We start from the raw sequence: 17,992 nt of genomic DNA, 5'->3' as shown, positions 1-17,992 counted from the left end.
AAATATATTTACACCTAAAAAAAATAATATCATTGACAAACATAAAATTTAATAGTTGAAGGACTTTAAGAGAACATCCCAATTCGAGAACTATTTAAGTACATAAAAAGAATTCTCGAGATTTGGCAATTTTAACAATAACGAAAAAATATCCCATTATTACTACGTCGTAGTACTATGTTTGTATATAAAAGACTTAAGAGTGTGGTACTACAGTAATATTTTATTCAAAGATACAAGAGCTTTGTACCTACTGCGTAATATAATTGTACCTTTCAGTCTATTTCTTTTTAGAAGTATTTACCAATAGTGAACGGATTGATTGATTTGCCTAAAATTTTCGTTCACTACGTGTAAGTAACAAACATCTATCTCCTTTTTTGTACTAGTTTGAATACGCACTAGTTACATATCTTTCACAAAACAGCAATATAGTGCACCTGTAAGTAATGTAAAACAATGCGTATGTGTGCTGTCACAGAATTTTTTTTTTCGTTTGTGTGATGATTACAGTATAACGAAACTAAACAAAAAGTAAAATGAGTGTGTGTCAAGTAAGTGCCATAGCATTCCCATGCAGTTTCTTTAGAATCAATAAAAGTTAATTGTTATTGATTACATATTGTAAGCGTAATCGTTAATTATTAATCTGATAATATTTTACCCAATAGCAACTGATCACTGTTGTGCAAATTGCTCATTCTGTGCACGGGTAAAAGGCACGCATCTAAGCTAAATTATGCACAACCATAATTATTTTAGACTAAGTGAATTTGTTGCAACTCGCCTTGTATTTCATGTTTGATTCACTAGTCTATACACGACATAGCACTGTAAATGATGAGATAAGTACATTAAATGTGTTGTACAACTTAATTAAACCTTCCGTCATTTATTGTATAAAAAAAGATAGTGTCATATGAATATATAAGAATAAATAAAATTAAAGTTAGTGTTTTTGTGCTGGTACATATAACAAATGTTATGTTACAAAGCGAATAATTGATGTTACCATTCAAATGTAAAAATACATTTTTAGCCTGTGGTTATATGTCAATTGTCAAATTCAAAAAGTACCATTTTATTCAGCTTGAGTTTACTATTTGTAATTTGTATTTGATAATTTATAATTCTGTTATCATATTGTTATTATTAGAACAAATTCTTTTTATTAAGTTATTTCTTCTTAATAAGAATTGATAGAACACTTTTTTGAATTTGAGTGGCTTCGATTACATCTAATTTATTTGTATTAAAACAAACTGTCAAGACAATAATGTTTGTAGCGGAGGTAAGTAATTAAATGTAATTTTTAAATGTATTCTAAGATTCTTAAAGTTTTTGTTTCTGTATTTTGAAGGCAACAATTGATTCTGGACGTTTTACAACAAATTTACAATCCATACAATTTGGTCCATGGCATATATCGTACGACATTAGTTGTATACTGCCCAGCATGTGTTCTACTAAAGTTGTTTGTGAACGGAATGATAATCAGTTTTGTCAATTTTGTATGTAAGTATAATAATTTCTATGTTCTCATTTAAATAATATTGTAGTTCATAGTTTTTTATACAAATGATCATTAATTATTTTCTTATATGAAAGTTTATATGTCATGAAAATTCTTAACAAAATAAAAAGATAATAAAAAAATCTTTAATCATATCATTTAAGTAAACTCCTAAATAAATTTCAGATACTGTAAAGAACTAAGTCTGCCACATTTTCCTGACATGGTATTTCCAAAAAATATCTTAAAGTTGGAACATAAGAGTGGTTCTAAGATACATTTCAGTCCATTAGATGCTCTACGCAAAGTTTCAAGTAAAGTACAAGCTATTGAAGTAGCCTGTGCTGAAGCTTGGCTGGAATCACGGTATTAATACTCATATTATTTATAAAATGATATTAAAATTGTTTTATACTATAAGTGTAGTAATTATAATTAAAATCCTGGCATTACTCTGATAACAGTGAGATATGCTCAGAGTAAAATCACTGATAAATTTCTGTTGTTAGAGAACTTTTATAGATTGATTTGACAATTCTTTGTGTTAAACTTTAAAATAATTTTAGAATCCTAAGCATTTTCAAATATGGTAAATGAATAATAGGTGTTGCATAGTTTCTCCAATAAATAACAAGCTTATGATCACCCATTCATGTTTATAAAGCTGTTTAAAAACTATGACTTTTATAATATAAGTGTATTTGGTTGCAGATAGTATATATTAAATAAACATTTCGAAATATATTTTATTTTTTTATAAAGACCAGATGCAGAAAAACCAAAGAAGACATTTGATTGGACCTTCTCAACAGATTATAAAGGTACTTTATCCGACAACATCACCATAGAGCCCACGGACGAGACCATAAATTTTGATCTGTTGAAACGCAAAGACCAAATTCTTTTCTATCATGATCTCACACTGTTCGAAGATGAGCTTCATGATCATGGCATTTCAAAGTTGTCAGTGAAAATTGTGAGTGGTATTTATACATAAAATTTCCTTTAACAATGATACCTTTTTTACATGTTTCTATAAGAATATTCATCAAATTAGATATTTCCTCATTAATTAATACATGGGTATTTAGTGAGAGTCATATCAGCTGTAAAAATGTAGTTATGACAAAAACTATTTAATAAAATATTTGACAGTTGATATCATATTGCAGTGACAAAATTGTCATTGTTTTGTGCCATTTTTAAATGTCTTATTTAACACAATTGATGTAATAGTTTTTCTAATGCTATTGCTATAAAGTACATACTGGGTACCAATTTTACTCTGTTAATACTTAAAAAATAATCTTTTTTTTATGATTTTGTTAAATATGGTCATTTTTTAATTCCAGAGAGTAATGCCATCATACTGGTATGTGTTATTGAGATATTTTTTAAGAGTTGATGATGTCTTAGTGCGGTCTCATGAAACCAGGATGTTTCATATGCTTAATTCCGACTATGTTCTACGAGAATATACTATTAAAGAAGCAAGAGCACAGGATATAAATGTATGTATTTGTTTTATTATATCTTAACTATTTAATTTCTCACACTTTGTATTGAAGAAAGATTTATTATATCGCACATTGTTTTTTACAGATTCCTACATCTCAAATGAAAGAAGCAGACGATGTTATACCTATTCTCCCAGTTAAAGAGAAAATAATGGAAAAATTGATTGTAAACTTAGAAAAAGATTGATGGTGTTTTTTTAATGATCTCAACTTATATGTCTAAGCAATATAGTTTTATTTATAAAGTGCTAAATACGAACCGCATTGTTTTTTATTTATTCATACTTTATATAAGCTTCACGTGTATGGATCTAATGAAGTTATTTTTATGGAAACAAATCTTCCACTTAACACATTGCCAACTTCTATTTATTATTGTATGAAGTTTGTAAGTGTAATACAAATTCGGATGAAATACAACATCTTCGGTACTACCGAGCCAATGGCTGAATAGTTGAACTACATAATGCCTACTAGTAAACCAATTACGAACCAACAAGCTCATTATTTTTTTGTTTGGAGTAACTTATTTATTTTTAAATAAACAAAAGTGATTAATTGTTTCTGAAGCAGTTGTTGAAACATCGGGGGCTTGATGTTGCAATGATTAAAATTAAAATTAGGATTTGATCTGGTGATAAAAGATAGTATATTTATAAAATATACCCTACGCTATGTTTTTATCTATTTCAAATAGAATAATTAATAATATTATTACTTTTAATTATAACTGATTAGGTATATCAGTGTTTTAGTCGGTGATAACAATATTTTACCAGACGCACTTCGCATGTAGGCTTATAAAGTTCCATTTCACATATAACTATTATTGTAAGGATTTCAATTTCATTTGTGTGTATTTTTTTTTATACTGCAACTTTGTGGTGACCCAATTGTTGTGACATTTCTGGTCTTTCTTGAAGGGATATTATTGGTTTTGCAACAGTATTGTACCTTGTAAGACGAAAATTTTTTTACGAATTGAATCGAATATTTTTTCTCTTTCTTTAATAGTTATTCATCTCAAACAAAATCTATTTAATGAATACAAACAAATGTTGTTGCTATCGAAAAAAAAGCAAACTGTATTAGGTATTTGATAAACCAACTATTAAATCTATAGAAGCAATCACTTTCATAATAATTGTAATTAAACTTTACTTACAGAAAGGTCATTGACTTATCGAACAACCCTCGTATCAGTTAGCTTATTTGAATTGATAAAAGAAATAATCGCAAACAAGTGTATCATTGCGGTAGCAGTCACATTGCCTAGTGCAGGTCATTGCAGTAGCCGTCATTTAAAAGTGAAATGGCTCCAAAATATTTATTGTGTTATCTTTTCTTCGGTAAGATTACCGGATGACTGATTAAAATTAGTTTACCTACATAGTATTTAATTTAATAACGTTGCTAACAGGATTATTACAAAATGTGAAGTGTGTGAAGATTTCTGTTTTCCCAATAACCCTGGAGAATGAACTCGCCGCTCAAAATGGTCTAGGATGGCCGTCAGCTATTAATGTTGCACAAGGAAATGAAGTTCTCATGAAGTTGCTACTATCTTTGGAGAATCAAAACTCTTGTACTGTAACTGATCCGCGAGGATTTAAGTTTGATATAAGCTCACCGCCTAGTAGTAAGTGAGTAAGCACTTCAATGATTAGCTTTCAAATGCTTAGAAATAACTTATATTATATAAAAGTTTGATACTTATTGCATCACTGCTGCTTCATTGCGGGTTTGGTGGATATAACTGTGGCAGAATATCTTCTGATACATTATGCAGGCTTACACGATATTGTTACCTTTACTTCGTAAAGGCACGATAAATTACATCTGAAATCGGGCACTTTCAATTTTGTGGCGCTTGCGCTTGAAGATCTACGGTTAAGATCCAAGTGGTTCATTGCAGATAACGATATATAATGTACAACGATATTTATTATTTTATGATATAATTCGATATTCGAAATATTATTGAGAACTATTTGAATGGCGCTGAGTTTTGATCAAAAGTTTAATAACTTAATATTTATTAATAAAAATATAAAAATGAGAGCCAAAATAAAATTAAAGTCAACTTAATTTTATTTTAAGCTGTCTCAATTTAAAAACAAACACCTACCTATGTAAAACTTTCTTATTAAATAAATCCGCAAAACATTTTGTATATTAAATTCAGAGTTTTTTATAAAAAAATATTTATACATTATTTTAAAGGTATCAAAGATGGAATGATGGCTGTAGTGTTAGAGTACGAAACATTACATTTGACGATGAAGGTCGCTGGCGCCTGACAGCATCTGAAGGCAGGAAATCAATTACAGGATGGATCGAAGTTACTGTGCTAGGTGAGTGGTATTAAAATCTACTTATTATATTTTGTTTTTCTTCTATTATTTACAAATTTTGCTTTGTTTATAGAAAAAACAAACACGTACACAGCAGCGCCTATATCGCTCCAAGATGGAGAAACGCAAACTAAAGTGGATTTGTCATCATTAGACAATGCATATTGTGTTGTAGCGAAGCCCTTTTCGGAAAGTTCACTAGTATCTGGTAAATGCAGTGTGACTTTAGATCGAACGACGAGAGCTGTTCAGGGAAATTGGGAAATCTATTTAGGTTTGCCCGGAACTGTGTCTGAAGTCCAAGCTAAAAGACATGTAACTGTGCAAAGTAAGCTTAGAATTTATAATTCACATTATATAAACTTTGCTCATGAAATATAATGTGTTAGACGATTTACTTCTATTCTTTTGTGATTATTCGAAATGTGTGACGTAACGTAACTTGCACATTTAGTTATTTTATAAAATCTTTATCAAATACTTTTGTAATGACTTGCAGCTGAACACTTGGATGTTGGATATGTTCGCGATACGGCTCATCGTTTACATCTTTACTGCAATATTTTGCATACGACAAAAAATATAACTTTTTGTCGTTTTCAAAGAACATCTAATCCTTATGGATACAATGTGATTGACGGACTTAGTGATGGTAGTCATAGGTAATAAATAGTCATCAATACATATTTAAGTCCTACGTTTTTAATTATTATTGGTAATAAATGAATAAAAAATCTTAAGCAGTAAATATTTATTATGATTAATAAGGTAAAGTATAAAATTTATCATGGTATTTTGTGCAATTAAATATTTACGTTCGTAGTTACTACGGCAAAGGCTTTGCTCTGAAGCAATGTGGAATGACAATAGAGAAGCCAACCTCCGAAGATTACGGAACATGGCGTTGTTCCGTGGGAGTGCAAATGTTTGTAGGAACTCAGATCCAGCAGCAGACCCCTATGCAAGCCTTAATAAGTGTCACGCGTACTTTTAGTTGTAAGTTAATTGTGACAGTTTATAGATACATTAAATATTAATTACATTTTCAAACATTTATTTTTACAGAGACATCTTAAAATCTAAATAGGTTCTTTAAATACTTTATTTTCATCTTTCACAGCCACGTTAATTAGAAAAGAAAAAAATGAAGACAAGCCAAGAACGATATTTGTTCAAGAAGATTCTTCATTTACAATAACATGTAATTCCGCTATTTCTTTGTCTTATTGTTGGTTCCAACACCCCAATGGAACTCAATTTACTCCTGTGAAACTTGTTAGCGAGGAACAGCTGTTTTGGTAATTATCTTGTCATTAAAGCTTAGTTTTCTTCACGTTGTAATATAAACGTAGTGTTCAAAGTATGTAAAAACAACTATAAATAATGTAAATTTTAGGTATACCGGCGAAAGCCTCGTTGTTGGTCATTGTGGTATAACTTTCGCACATGCCTCGAGTGAAGACGACGGTAGATGGTTATGTTCCATGGGCCCACGGTCAAGTTTAGGTTTGGAAATGACTGACACGGTTCAAGTAAGAGTCACAGGACCATTAGCTGCCAATCAGAAAAAGGTGCCGGTGAAGATAGGAGGGAATGCAACATTGTATTGCCATACGGCGAATGGTAGAAGACCATTAAAATACTGTCGATTTTTGTCACCAAAATTTGTCGGCATGAGCATCGATTCGTCTATTACACCTGAAAAGTAAGTTTTCTAAACAATTAATACGAAAAAAGATATTTTATAGTATTCCATTACATAGATTCCAAAAAATCACTATATTCGAGCCGTAACTTAAATTATTAAAAGTTTCATAAGAAGATAAAGATTTGGTAATTAAATATTGATTTTAATTGTCAATTTTATTTTAGCGCAGTACTAAATCGATATTACTTTACTCCTGAGAGAGAGCTTAATTTTGGGGATTGTTCGTTAAGTATTTTGACAATTGAAGAGGATGATGTCGGAGCTTGGACATGTGCAGCCGTAGTTGACAACGAGGTTTTTGAGTCTAGAGATACTATACTGGTGTATATTAATGGTGAGATAATATGTTAAGCTTGGATTCATAAAACTGTGTGTTCTATTATTTGATTCATTGAAAATATATTGGTTTGATTGAAATGTTATAACATTTATAATATTAAAAATGAAGCTAAATAACCTCATACCCAATATCCCATAGCTATATAAATTGTATTTTTGCAGATCAACACCGCAATTATCAATTCCAAGCTAGTGTTATCGGATTATCTGTAGGTCTATCAGGTCTTGTTATAGTTATAATTGGTGTTATCGCGTACAGACGAGCTTGGTTACATCATTTCTATTGTACAAAGAAGTCAACAGTTCCAGATGAATATGCCCTACAAAGACGCGCTGCCACTTCAGGTAGTATTCAAAGTAGTAGCAGCAACGAATAAACTAAAAAAGGTTTAAATCATCATCGGAAAATGTAAATTAAAAAGGCCTTGACGTCATCGATTTTACGGTCAATTATTTCCTGTAAAAAACCTTGTCTGCTTTTGAATGAATTAAAATCTAATGTAAATGTATATAAAGATGTTGATGGATCAAAAGTTGTTTGTTTAATATTGTTACTCTTAGACAGAAATTTTTCGTAATTATGTGACATGTTTGATGAAGATTTCTACATCGAGCCGACAAAAAGTTTATTATAATAAACTGAACTGAATATTTTACGAGTCTTTCGAACACATTGGGGATCCACAACAACATCCAGTATGAAAAAAATATTTGTCTCGGTAATCCCTCGATGCTAGTCTGGTTAATTATAACTGCTCTGGGTCGTTAGAATTAAGACGTATTATTGATCTGCTAATGATAATTATAATTATTGCTTAACTTATTGTATTAGTTTTAATAAAAGTGTTTTATTACATTACTAATCCTTTTATTATATGTTTACAATAGTAAACTGTGAATGAAAATAATACCTTATAACCAGTATACTAGCTACCCTTTCGGGCTTCTCACGGGTAGAATAAGGATCTACATAGATATTTTCAACAATCATTATCATATTTCAGCCCTGTTATGTCCACTGTGCCTCTAGTTTAACCTGCTTACTCACCCTTCATACCGGAAGCTAATGATACTAAGTATTGTTAAATTTTATTTCAAGTCAATCACCTTTAATTAACGACGATAAGGAATTTATTTATTCTTATTGCTAATTCGATTATGCCCTTATTATTCGATCAAGGTCATTGATAAATTTGATACGGATTCTTGACCTTCGCCGCTGTTAATGAAACTTTAAGTAACTTATAGGTACTTAATTAATTAATTTGACACAGTCTTTTGTACTAAGTTGTATAAATTTGTTTGGAAAACTTTTTCCTGATAGATATTCATTTTTTGATACGCTACCTTTGTAGCGTATCAAAAAATGAATATCTATATTATTCTTTAATAATATCCATTACAACGGATAAAAGATTATCTTAAGCATCGTACGGTTGTGACGACATTATGATTAATTAATTACATAGGTATGCATCCACCTTCGATACATAATGTTATGGAAAATTTTACGCAAGTTATATAAATTACTTAGTTATTTTTGAATGATATTTATTTCAATTAAATCATAAACTCATAGTCATTGATTTTGACGATAACATGAAGAGTTAAGTAAAAATACTATATAATAAAATAACAATATTCCTCAAGATCACTTTAATTATTTATTAAATAACAAAAATTTTGTTACAGTTTTAAGATGTTTGTGTGTACCCATTAATTATGCGAGAGATAGTGACTTTTGAGAAGAATTTGTTAATAGTTTTGATAATAGTCTTAACAATCTGTTTCACAACTGGAGGAGCCAAATCATCCATAAGTTGTCGCCAATTTTCATTTGCAAATTTCAAAGTTGCATCCGCTGAAAAAAGATGACCAAATGTTAATATCATGATATAAACATAAAAATTATCTCTAGATCTTTTAGACTATTCTTCATAAATAAATTTAAAAAAAAGTAGAATATAAATGTTTTTACCAAGTTGTTTGTTGCCGTTGAACAAATTATCCAACTTAAATGTCGTAGATTGAATATCATATTTGTAGTTCGGTGTCACCAGCTTGAAGTGAATTCCTTTACTGCTTTTAATGTGATTAAATTTACTGTTAATTTCAACTTCAATGTTTTCTGTGTAAAAAAAATGTATGCATTAATGTACATGTGAAATAGTCTATAATTCTGTAGGGGTCAATCAGCCATCTAACGATTCGGTCGATTTTGAATGGAACGGAATGTAACGGGGCTTCCATTCCATTCCATCATTAGGTATTAAGTAATTTTGAATAATTGATTGGAGCATTTACATATATATTACAGTTAACTTATACACATGAAAATAAAAGAATATTACAAAGTATTATCTTACATCACATTTTATATTGATTCTGATAAAATTAATTTATATAATGTAAATTGATGAGGGCGGAGAATGAATGTTGAGAATGAATTAATAGACAAAGCGTGATGTAAAACCAATCATTGTTTGATATTTATTATATTACATCTTGTATTATACTTATGTATTATATTCCATTTATAGTTGTAGAACTCAATAGAAAAAAGAGCTTAGTGGTGTCTAACCTTTCTCAGTGTTTACCGACTACGTAGAGTGAGTGCTAGTCTAGTGAGTTCTTTATCAAGGAAATAACGTACTTCATCCATAAGAAGTAAGTTATTTCCGTGAAGTTATTTTCGTGCTGAATTTTAAATATCAGTATATTTTTATATTATTGTAGGTGAAAAATAAAAAGTTAAGACATTGCTCGTATTGTTTCTCGTGCTTCAGCAATTAATTTTAGTTAAAGAAATGTCAAATTACTAATTTAGGTTATTAGACAGGATGTAGCGACATATTTTTAGACAAAAGCGTAGGTACTAATTGCATACCAAGCAGTGATGTGAAATAATACATTTTTCATTGTAATATATTAGGATTTAGGATCTCAAATTATTTAAATGCGAATTTCCAAATAAGTTAAAATATTGTTTAATTTTAGTAAATATATACGATTTTTACAAACACAATCATTTATATTTACACATTTTGCATATGATTTCATATTACTATATTCTACAGTGTATGTAGCTTAGTTTATTTTCAACTTGATTTTATCTGATAGTATATTTTTTTTGTAAATATGGAAAAAAATATAAATAATACAAAAAAAAAAAAAAAATGAAATATGTAATAATAAATAAATATTATTGTAATGTAAGTATAGTATTGAAACTTACTGCACGTTATAACAGCGTCTCCGTCACCTTTGATAGGAAGTATTAAAATTTTACCATCAGCGTTGTATTTGGCTGTTAAGCTCAGATTTGCTATTATTCCAAGATTAAATTTCTCTTCGTCTTGTCCAAGCTCCACTCTAGTAGGTTTTTTTAATATTTCAATCATATATGTATAGATACAAACAGTTATACATAATTAGCATACAATACAATATACTTTGTTTTTTCACAATGCAAATCTTGATTCATTCGAGTAACAATTATAATTATTTCATTGTTATATTTATAAATTGATTAGCGTCAATAAATTGGCTCACGATCATATTAATTGTTACTAAATTGTTGCATCTTCTTTTATCAATTAATATACAATTTTGTGTTTTGTAAGAGATGTATAATCTCAAGTAAATAATAAAAACAGTATATAAGTATATGTAATATTTGTGTTTTTAGTTTATCTCGTGCTAGGCGGTTATTTTTTTTTTTATAGAATAGGAAGGCGGACGAGCATATGGGCCACCTGATGCTAAGTGGTCACCAAACGCCCTTAGACATTGGCATTGTAAGAAATGTTAACCATCGCTTACATCACCTATGCGCCACCAACCTTGGGAACTAAGATGTTATGTCCCTTGTGCCTGTAATTACACTGGCTCACTCACCATTCAAACCGGAACACAACAATACCAAGTACTGCTGCTTTGCGGTAGAATATCTGATGAGTGGGTGGTACCTACCCAGACGAGCTTGCACAAAGCTCTACCACCAGTAGGTTAAATAAAGCATCGTGAGCAAACCTGCATGTGTATCGACCAACCCTCATTGAAGTCCCAAGCCTTCTCCTCCAAAGGAAAGTAGGCTTTGGCCCAGCGTAGCAGATCTTTCGAGGCTATTGCTTTATTAAAACTTTTGAAATGAGTACAACATTATCACTTACTTTAGTTTCGTCAGTTTCGTATGACTTAGTCCGTGCATTTGCGCTTTATTGAATTTTAATTTAAGACCATTTCCGTCAATTGATATATCGTCCAAATTTACTGGATCCACCGAAGTAACTCCAAGCTCCGGAATGCCCTTTGAGAAGTACGGAAGACTTTCTTCTATCTGTTGTTTTACACATTTTTCAAATTCTTTCTCCTTCAAATTGCACGGGTGGATATATTCAGCTACAAAATAATATATTCTACAAATATGTGTATAAATCACCTATAACCAATGTAGAAGATACGATCTTTTATTTCTTGTCACAAAAGTCATATGAATAAAGTCACAAGATACGAGGCAATTCATTTGATCTGTAAAAAATACTTAATCATTTTTATCGTCGGGATATTGGATTATTTTAATACATTGTTGCAGACATATAAAAATATTAAACCGATTATGATAAATGATATAAAATGTCGATTATAGATCGATAACATGTCTATATCTAAAATCAAATCTGTTAAATGTAAAGTCACGAGGAACAGTCAGTGACGACTAAAAGTTTATTTACGACAAGGATTACAAAAAAAAATCGTAAAAAATAATTAATTTTTTTAATTTAGTTTTTCATCTACTGCGTTGGTAAAATTCGCTATCTATACTAATATTATAAAGAGGTAAAGTTTGTGAGGTTTTAGGGGGTTTTGAAAATTAATTTACCAATAGAAAGCCACATCATTTGTCATAGGATGTATATTAAAAAAATTATTACCCGAAAAATTAAAAGACTTTTTCGTTGTAGTGGGATTTGCCAAGTCGGAGAAAAAACGGTCGAACGTTTCTTACGAATGCTGCATTAGCGATGAAATATATGATTGAGCTCTAGAAAAAAGTTGTAGAGCTTGATAATGCCCACAAAAAAGTTTTACTAAGGAAAATTTATTTAGATAAGTATCTTTTTTTCGGTTTATTCTAAATTTTAACTTAAATTTTAACGGTTGCATTGTTTAAGAGATAATTTAAATATCAAATATGCGAGACAATTTTCACATCACAAGTAAAAATGCTTACCGCCCCACGAAGTGGGCACGGGTCAGCTAGTATCTTATAAACTATAACGGAAAAAGACCAAATGTATAACCCTTCTTTGGCTAAAAAGTATAGGACATCGTAAGCTATAAGATTACAGTTTTGGTAGAAACCTAAAAAAACAATTGCCATATGATATGAGTATTTCAGAACAGACAGAATTTTAACTGTCTGGGTCGACAACCAAACTGGACCGAATATATCATAAAAAACTAATGAATCTAAGGTATGTAAATAGGTACTTAATATTCAGAAAGATAAGTTGCCAAATGTAAAAAATTAGAAATACTTATGAATAGGTACGTACGTCTGTTAAATTCAAATGATTAAGGTGATAAATAGTCAATGATGATTATTAAATTCAACTTCTTATAGATGAATACTTGGCTATCGATTTTATTTCAGATTTTATTATTATTTCGTAATTGTGTTCATTATAATAGGAAAAAATGAACATAATATAGTTGATGTATTTATTACGTTTACTTATAATATATTTATTATACGCATTAATATTGCACTAACGATTACAGCAATTATCAAAAGATATAGATATTACATTTCGTCCCCAATGACCTCATTGCAATAGTTATATTATAAAAAGGTTCTTTATATAATATAATTTATCTGGATCTGCAAAATATATTGTACAAAAGTGTGGCGTGCTGAGAAGAATATATATATATATATATATATATATATTATGTATCTCGGAAACGGCTCTTACGATTTGGCTCTAAATATGAATTAGATCAGTAGTAGGTAATGTATGCATCATCATTATCCAAATCAAACAGAATTTGCTGTTCACAAAAATATATTTTATAACTATTATATTAGCTTAAACTTCATTTCAAACCCAATTATATAATTTCTAGATTTATAAATTTGACCGAAATAAACGGTCACGGATTATTGGTAATTTAAGTAATATTTGCGACAATTATATTATAGAATGATATATACTAGTAAATACATACAATTTTCAACATAATTACAACTTAATGATAGATAGTTATCATTGACTTTTTTTTTTTAAATTGATATACAAAAAGATAAATTAAGTCACCATTGTTTGTAGTTAATAAGTACGTAGGTACTAAAAAACGTAGGTAAAACGTAGGTTTTCCACAACGTTCATTAGCTGCATTTATACTTCTTGGAATATTTATTCTAAGAAAAATACGTGACACGAAATGTTTTGTGGTTAGCTCGATATTTTCTATTTACTGTTTATCTAGATAATTGATTGTATCTATTTAAATTCACTGTATTGTGGACATTTGTTGTACATATATAGTCGTGTATATAAGGTACATAAACTACGTAAGTGTAAGGATGTACGCATGCGCATAGATAATACACAAATAGAAAAACTATTAGAAACAGTGTTTGGCATTAATTGCCATTTTAATCTGGAAAATGTGGATGAGACATATAACAAAACTAATTATGTAGCCCGTAAAATTATATACAATACTTAAAGCCTATTATAATTCACTATTAAATTCAAACTTTATATATATTAAAGTTAATTACTAACTGAGTTCCTTTCTATTCTTGTTTTGCCTTACTGCATTGAAAAACTAACTTTACTGACTTTTAACTACAGATCAGTTTTATGAGTGACTATGTAATAAATTAAAATTTTTATATATTTTACTTAGTCGATATTAAAAAAATATTGAATCTTCGTATTATTATTAGGCTGTGGGAATGCAGCATTATCCTATTGGATCGCAATTCCAATTCCCTGGACGAATAACGAAACTGCCAACGGAGGTAATAAGAGGGGTTGTAAAATATTTGAGTTATTATTATCACAATAACGGACTACAAGATCCAATTGTTTTAAGAGAAAATGGAATATAGTTGTAACGATTATATAACGTGAATGGAATTTAACATGAGTTAAAGTATAACATTTTCGATTGAGAAAAGTATTCGATTGCTTCCAATTAATTAATAAAGAATATGTTGGCAACAACAAATTAGCTGATTTTTATAAAGAGATCTAATAAAAACCTTGGAAACTCCACGTAAATCTGTATCTGAGAGTTTATTTTTATTTAATTGAATTTGAGGGATAAATAAAAATAAAGGCATATTAAAAAAATGCTCGAACTGGTGTTGGATAGTCCATAATAAGAATATGAATAAATTAATACTTGTCCCAAATTGGACTAAGGGTAGCAAAGTAAATATAATACTTAATATTCCGAGGGTTTTTCAGACTGGTTCACATTCTAGCCATCATAATATATAATATAAGGACAGATAATAAACCGACAGATTTAAAATATAGGCCTAATAAAAAGACCTGTATTTTGTCAAAAATAAGTGCCGTAATTCTTTTGACCTTTTACTATTTCTTATGGGTAGCCACAGTGTGTAAACTGCATGTTCACTTTGCAACTTCTTATGGCCTCTGCGAGACTCTAACCCTCTATGGAAATCCTTTTTTCCCACCACCATATAGGTAACTTAAGCGCTTTATAAAAAAATCCTTTGTCTGCTTTTAAGACACTAACGGGATGACTTGTTCTATTCTACTCTATGGGACCAACATGGTCCCAAACAAATATGATAATAAATATACTAAAAAGATTTAAATAAAATTAATGAAAATATTCTCGATAGAGAAAATCCAATCCGATGCAGCTTTCATCTTAATGCATGCCTATTTAGAGCCTTATTCTTGTATGTATTGTTTCAAGCATAGTTTATTAGAAAACATTGGTTCAAATTGCAAAGGTTAAGTAAAACAACAATTGTGTTTCATTTGTTTTTTTTTTTCAATTTTTTCTTCTTTTTTTAAATTAGTGAATATTTCTGTAAAATTTCTTCAGTATTTATTTTTTTATTTATTTTTTTATGTTCGCGGCCTCAAATCTTGACAATCATCAATGAGTTAACATGTGTTTAATTTGTGATACAAATACAAAATTATAGAATACCGAATATTTTAAAATGTTTTCTTAATATATTACTGTACAATTTTTTGCAAATTTAACACACAATGATTTTATATGTCGCCTTTTTTAGCTTAAAAATATGTAATATATAAACTATTCATTAGGTTACATTTATCTCACCAATAAAATATATATATTTTTTAAAGAATAGGTAGGCAGATGAGTATATGATGCTGGGCCCACCTGGTGGTAAGTGATCACCAACGCCCATAGACATTGGCATTGTAAGAAATGATAATCATCGCTTACATCGCCAATGCGCCACCAACCTTGGGAACTAGGATGTTATGTCTCATGTGCCTGTAATTACGCTCACTCACCCTTCCGGAACACAACGATACCAAGTACTGCTGTTTTGCGGTAGAGTAGTAGGCGAGCTTGCACAAAGCCCTACCACCAGTAAAGTGAAAGATTATGTGAAAGGTTCTTCTCAATCGATATCGTAGTTTCTCTGTGGGACCGAATAAAACATTAACAAACAAACGAAACTTTTCTGTACATAATGATAATTTTCGCTATAAATCACTAATTATTTCTTTAAAGACAATTATAAAAAAAAAACCTTTTAATACAAGCAACGACTGTTTTTATTACTAATATTCCTTCAGTTTAGCGTAAAACTTGTGTTGTACGTACGACACTAATTATTGCCGTCCTCGTCCATCCCCCAAGGGTCAGGATCGAATTTGTGCCATTATATCACTATGTTGCATGCATGCTTATGGCTTTAAAACGATTTAAAATTTTAGCTACGGAAACAAGTTCAACTGGCACACTTGAACTTGATTGAAAAATTTAAAAGTTATTTACAATTAACAACAAATCTTTAGTATTACTGATTACAGCTTATATTTTTAATTTATTATGTTTGTAATTATACATATGTGTTATCAACAGGATCAGATTTAATTCGTGTAATATATAATGACATTGTGTATGTTAATCGTAATTTTCACCAGAAGACCATCAGTTACAGGCAATATATTAATTATTTTTGTACTTCAAAGTTAATAAATATAATTCATTTGATTTTTAAAAGAAAAATCTCACCACATTTTACTTATCTTTGTTGTACGTGTGTTACGTAATAAAACTATTTATAGTTTTAGTATTGTAATTACATACTTTATTAATAAATTCATACCGAAGGTTGACTCGATCCAGTCGTTTATGAAAAATAATATTTCGATGCAGCGCTAATAGAATTGCTTCAAATTTAAATATGCATATATATATGTCCTATTACTAAGGGATTTTTTATTGAACGTGATAATGTCATCTATCTGCCGGTTATTTTTATATCATTTTATTTTATTAGATTAGCCCATTTATTGAGAAAAATTGTTAAAGTTTAACGAGGGTATCCTTACTTAATGCAGAAGTAAGTTTATTTGTTTGTTACGCTATAAAGTTTTAACTACTCAAACGATGGGTACAGAAATGGATAAAGGGTACCTAACACCTCCTCCGTCCCCCTCAGTCGTGCGAAGCCGCTTGCGGAACACATAAGCAGAATATTAATCACGCAGTGTCAATTTTATTGAAAGGATATTGTATTAGAATTAAAATATTGAAGATTATTCATTAGAAAAATATTTAATTTTAATAATGCCTTTTTAGATGGTACTTTTTATGCATTTGTATAATATCTTTATTTCTGATAAATAATCCTCTTTATGCATAAATAACAAAATAAACTTAATTTGTTTAACAGAAATGTAGGGGCACTAAAAATAGAACTATGTTAGAAATCTCATTGAACAATAGTAATAATAATTGTTGCTTCCAACTGCCCCTGGGCTCCTGTTATGAAATATATAGCTTGTCTTTTATTTTTTGATATAAAAGAGATATTAAATCTTTCTATTAAATAATATTTATACTTAATGCGCGTATAGTCACATGTTACAAATGTTAGCTTACCGCTATTATAGTCGTCGCCTAGAATTAAATTTAGAATTGAAATCAAAACATAGTAAATGTTTTAAAGCAACTAACATTTAATTATGTATCGAATATATATAACTGAATTTACTATTTATAAAATATTTAAAAAAATAAATTTAATAATAATAATAGAAACTTACGTAAAAAGTCATCTTCAGTTCTTACATGACAGAACCCAACAAGAACGGCGAATGCTATTAAATAGTTCATAGTAGTAATGGGCTTTTGTACAGGAAGTGAAGTACTGATCTGGTTTTTACAAGAGCTCAGTAGCTACTGCGTCGAAACGAGTGTTGTGCTTCATATTTATTGTCTTGACGTTCGAAGCCGTGTACCTTGACAGGATTGACGAGCTATTTCTACATATTTTCCTGTAGTTTTTTTATAT

The 17,992-nt window shown here is 29.6% G+C and overlaps 3 protein-coding genes across 3 annotated transcripts; 2 read left to right on the top strand and 1 right to left on the bottom strand.

Annotated features, from left to right (window-relative positions):
- Positions 1 to 1,086: 1,086 nt before the first annotated feature.
- Positions 1,087 to 3,290, top strand: LOC126781794 (TIP41-like protein). The gene is made up of 6 exons (XM_050506831.1): positions 1,087 to 1,291; positions 1,361 to 1,515; positions 1,700 to 1,879; positions 2,276 to 2,489; positions 2,866 to 3,024; positions 3,116 to 3,290. Exons 1-6 carry the CDS (start codon positions 1,277 to 1,279, stop codon positions 3,215 to 3,217), a joined length of 825 nt encoding a protein of 274 aa, XP_050362788.1. The 5' UTR covers positions 1,087 to 1,276; the 3' UTR covers positions 3,218 to 3,290.
- A 1,052-nt stretch (positions 3,291 to 4,342) lies between these two features.
- LOC126781904 (uncharacterized) lies at positions 4,343 to 7,901 on the top strand. Its single transcript, XM_050507027.1, has 10 exons — positions 4,343 to 4,379; positions 4,451 to 4,673; positions 5,254 to 5,384; positions 5,458 to 5,712; positions 5,884 to 6,046; positions 6,208 to 6,368; positions 6,505 to 6,682; positions 6,781 to 7,089; positions 7,257 to 7,426; positions 7,594 to 7,901. Exons 1-10 carry the CDS (start codon positions 4,343 to 4,345, stop codon positions 7,806 to 7,808), a joined length of 1,842 nt encoding a protein of 613 aa, XP_050362984.1. The 3' UTR covers positions 7,809 to 7,901.
- A 1,171-nt stretch (positions 7,902 to 9,072) lies between these two features.
- LOC126768111 (circadian clock-controlled protein daywake-like) lies at positions 9,073 to 17,963 on the bottom strand. The gene is made up of 5 exons (XM_050486005.1): positions 17,745 to 17,963; positions 11,604 to 11,832; positions 10,667 to 10,803; positions 9,410 to 9,559; positions 9,073 to 9,292 (listed from the first exon to the last, which is right to left on the bottom strand). The coding sequence occupies exons 1-5, from the start codon at positions 17,812 to 17,814 to the stop codon at positions 9,126 to 9,128; spliced, it is 753 nt and encodes a 250-aa protein (XP_050341962.1). The 5' UTR covers positions 17,815 to 17,963; the 3' UTR covers positions 9,073 to 9,125.
- Positions 17,964 to 17,992: the final 29 nt, after the last annotated feature.

This window comes from Nymphalis io, chromosome 4, assembly GCF_905147045.1.
Source record: "Nymphalis io chromosome 4, ilAglIoxx1.1, whole genome shotgun sequence".
NCBI lineage: Eukaryota > Metazoa > Arthropoda > Insecta > Lepidoptera > Nymphalidae > Nymphalis > Nymphalis io.
The sequence above is the reverse complement of the archived record's forward strand: the minus strand, read 5'-3'. Positions and strand labels throughout refer to the sequence as shown.